We start from the raw sequence: 1,897 nt of genomic DNA, 5'->3' as shown, positions 1-1,897 counted from the left end.
CTCAGCGAAAATTAACGTCATATACGCTAAGCGTCTAAAAGCACTTAGCGTTTTCAAAGTTAAAGAAAAAAACAAATAAAAAAAATTTTAATTTAAATTGCGCGCCCAACTGCAGTGTAATGCAACGCCGCGGATGGATGTACAGCCAGACTGTTGAGGACAAGTGCCGGTGACGCCGTAATTGAGCTATGTAAATGTAATTTTGTGCGGTTATTAAAAAGTATTTTCGCGTGAATTGTTTAATAATCTGTTTTTGATTTAAAAATTTTTTTTTTTTTTTTTATAAATATGTCATATTTCCCCTATATCTGTATGATATTTATTAGCTTGAGCATTTGTTATGCAGAAACCGCATGGAGACATAACCTCATTTTTCTGATAATGCCGGTGGTGATTTATTTTTAAACGCATGCACTTTTGGGTAAAACCGACCGTCTTACCCGAGCTCGGTTGGTATTACCCGAAATTCATAGTAATTATATATATCTTTTTTTAGATGCTGTAAAAATGCCTTTCAAGTACAACAGAAAAACAGACCGGGGTTCATGGTCTCTAGAAGATATGACTAGGGCAATAAACGCCGTAAAAACTAAATCTATGGGAATAAGAAAAGCATCTAGAACGTATCACGTACCTTATAGTACTCTTCAGGACCGTCTTAAAGGCAAAGTCAATCAAAATAATAAGAAATTGGGAAGGCATGTAGTTCTTAACCCTGCCCAGGAGGGCGAGTTGTGCAATCACATAATTAAAATGTCGAAGTTGTTTTTTGGACTGTCGAGACTTCAAGTTAAAAAGATCGCTTTTCAATATGCGAATGCCAACAATATCCCGAATAATTTTAACAAGGATAAAAAAATATGTGGTAATGACTGGTACTATGGGATTTTAAAAAGGCACCCTAACATATCTCTGAGAAAGCCAGAGAGCACGTCATTGAACAGGGTAAAAGGGTTCAACAAGAAAGAAGTAGAATTTATTTTTCTCTTAATTTGTCTAAAAGTCTTCGAAGACTATAATTTTCCTGCTAATCGTATTTACAATGCCGACGAAATCGGCATAACTCCGGTGCACATTCCTGGAAAAATTTTGGCGGTTAAAGGACAACGACAAGTTGGTGCCATTACAAGTGGAGAACGGGGAAAGTTGGTAACCGTCCTTTGTTCAGTAAGTGCTGCGGGAGAATATGTGCCCCCCATGTTTATTTTTGGAAGGGCTAGAATGAAATGTGAGCTCACAAAAAATGGCCCAACAAATGCTCTTTATAAAGTTTCAAAAAATGGCTCGATCAACGAAGACCTCTTTTTTGAATGGATTGAGCATTTTGTCAGGCATACTAAATGTTCAATCACGGACAAAGTGTTAGTAATAATAGATAACCATAAAATACTGTACACTAAAAGTGTACGATTTTTGCAAGAAGAATGGCATAACTATAGTGATCTTGCCACCTCACACATCCCATCGCCTACAACCACTCAATGTGTGCTTTTTTAGACCATTAAAAACCGCGTACAATCGCGAGTGTGATTCCTTTCTTAAATCAAAAAACTAGCAAAGAATTGACCAGTCCGATATTGCCGAGCTGTTCAAAAAGGCCTACAACAAGACAGCGACTATTGAAAAAGGTGAAAAAGGATTTGAGGCAACAGGGATTTTTCCATTTAACAGAGGTGTAATAAATAAGGAAGAATTTCTTATTATTGAAGAAACCATGACAGAGGGAGAGGAACCGCAAAGATGACAACAAAAAACAAAGTGGGATAGTGTAAAAAAGACGTACGAAATAAGGATAAAACAGCAAATAAAATGACAAAAATGATAAAAGATACTGTCACAGGAAACATATCAAGCAAAGACTCGGCAGAAGCTGGTCCATCCGGACTTTCAGGACAAA

The 1,897-nt window shown here is 36.8% G+C and overlaps 1 protein-coding gene across 1 annotated transcript; it reads left to right on the top strand.

Annotated features, from left to right (window-relative positions):
• Positions 1-507: 507 nt before the first annotated feature.
• LOC115878847 lies at positions 508-1,497 on the top strand. Its single transcript, XM_030895465.1, has one exon. The coding sequence runs from the start codon at positions 508-510 to the stop codon at positions 1,495-1,497; it is 990 nt and encodes a 329-aa protein (XP_030751325.1).
• The last annotated feature ends 400 nt before the right edge of the window (positions 1,498-1,897 follow it).

The sequence above is a fragment of the Sitophilus oryzae genome, unplaced genomic scaffold, assembly GCF_002938485.1.
Source record: "Sitophilus oryzae breed Bouriz unplaced genomic scaffold, Soryzae_2.0 scaffold_1532_pilon_pilon, whole genome shotgun sequence".
Taxonomy (NCBI): Eukaryota; Metazoa; Arthropoda; class Insecta; order Coleoptera; family Curculionidae; genus Sitophilus; species Sitophilus oryzae.
The sequence above is the reverse complement of the archived record's forward strand: the minus strand, read 5'-3'. Positions and strand labels throughout refer to the sequence as shown.

Coding starts and splice junctions, on each gene's coding strand:
- LOC115878847 (XM_030895465.1), top strand. CDS start 508: ATGCCTTTCAAGTACAACAGAAAAACAGACCGGGGTTCATGGTCTCTA.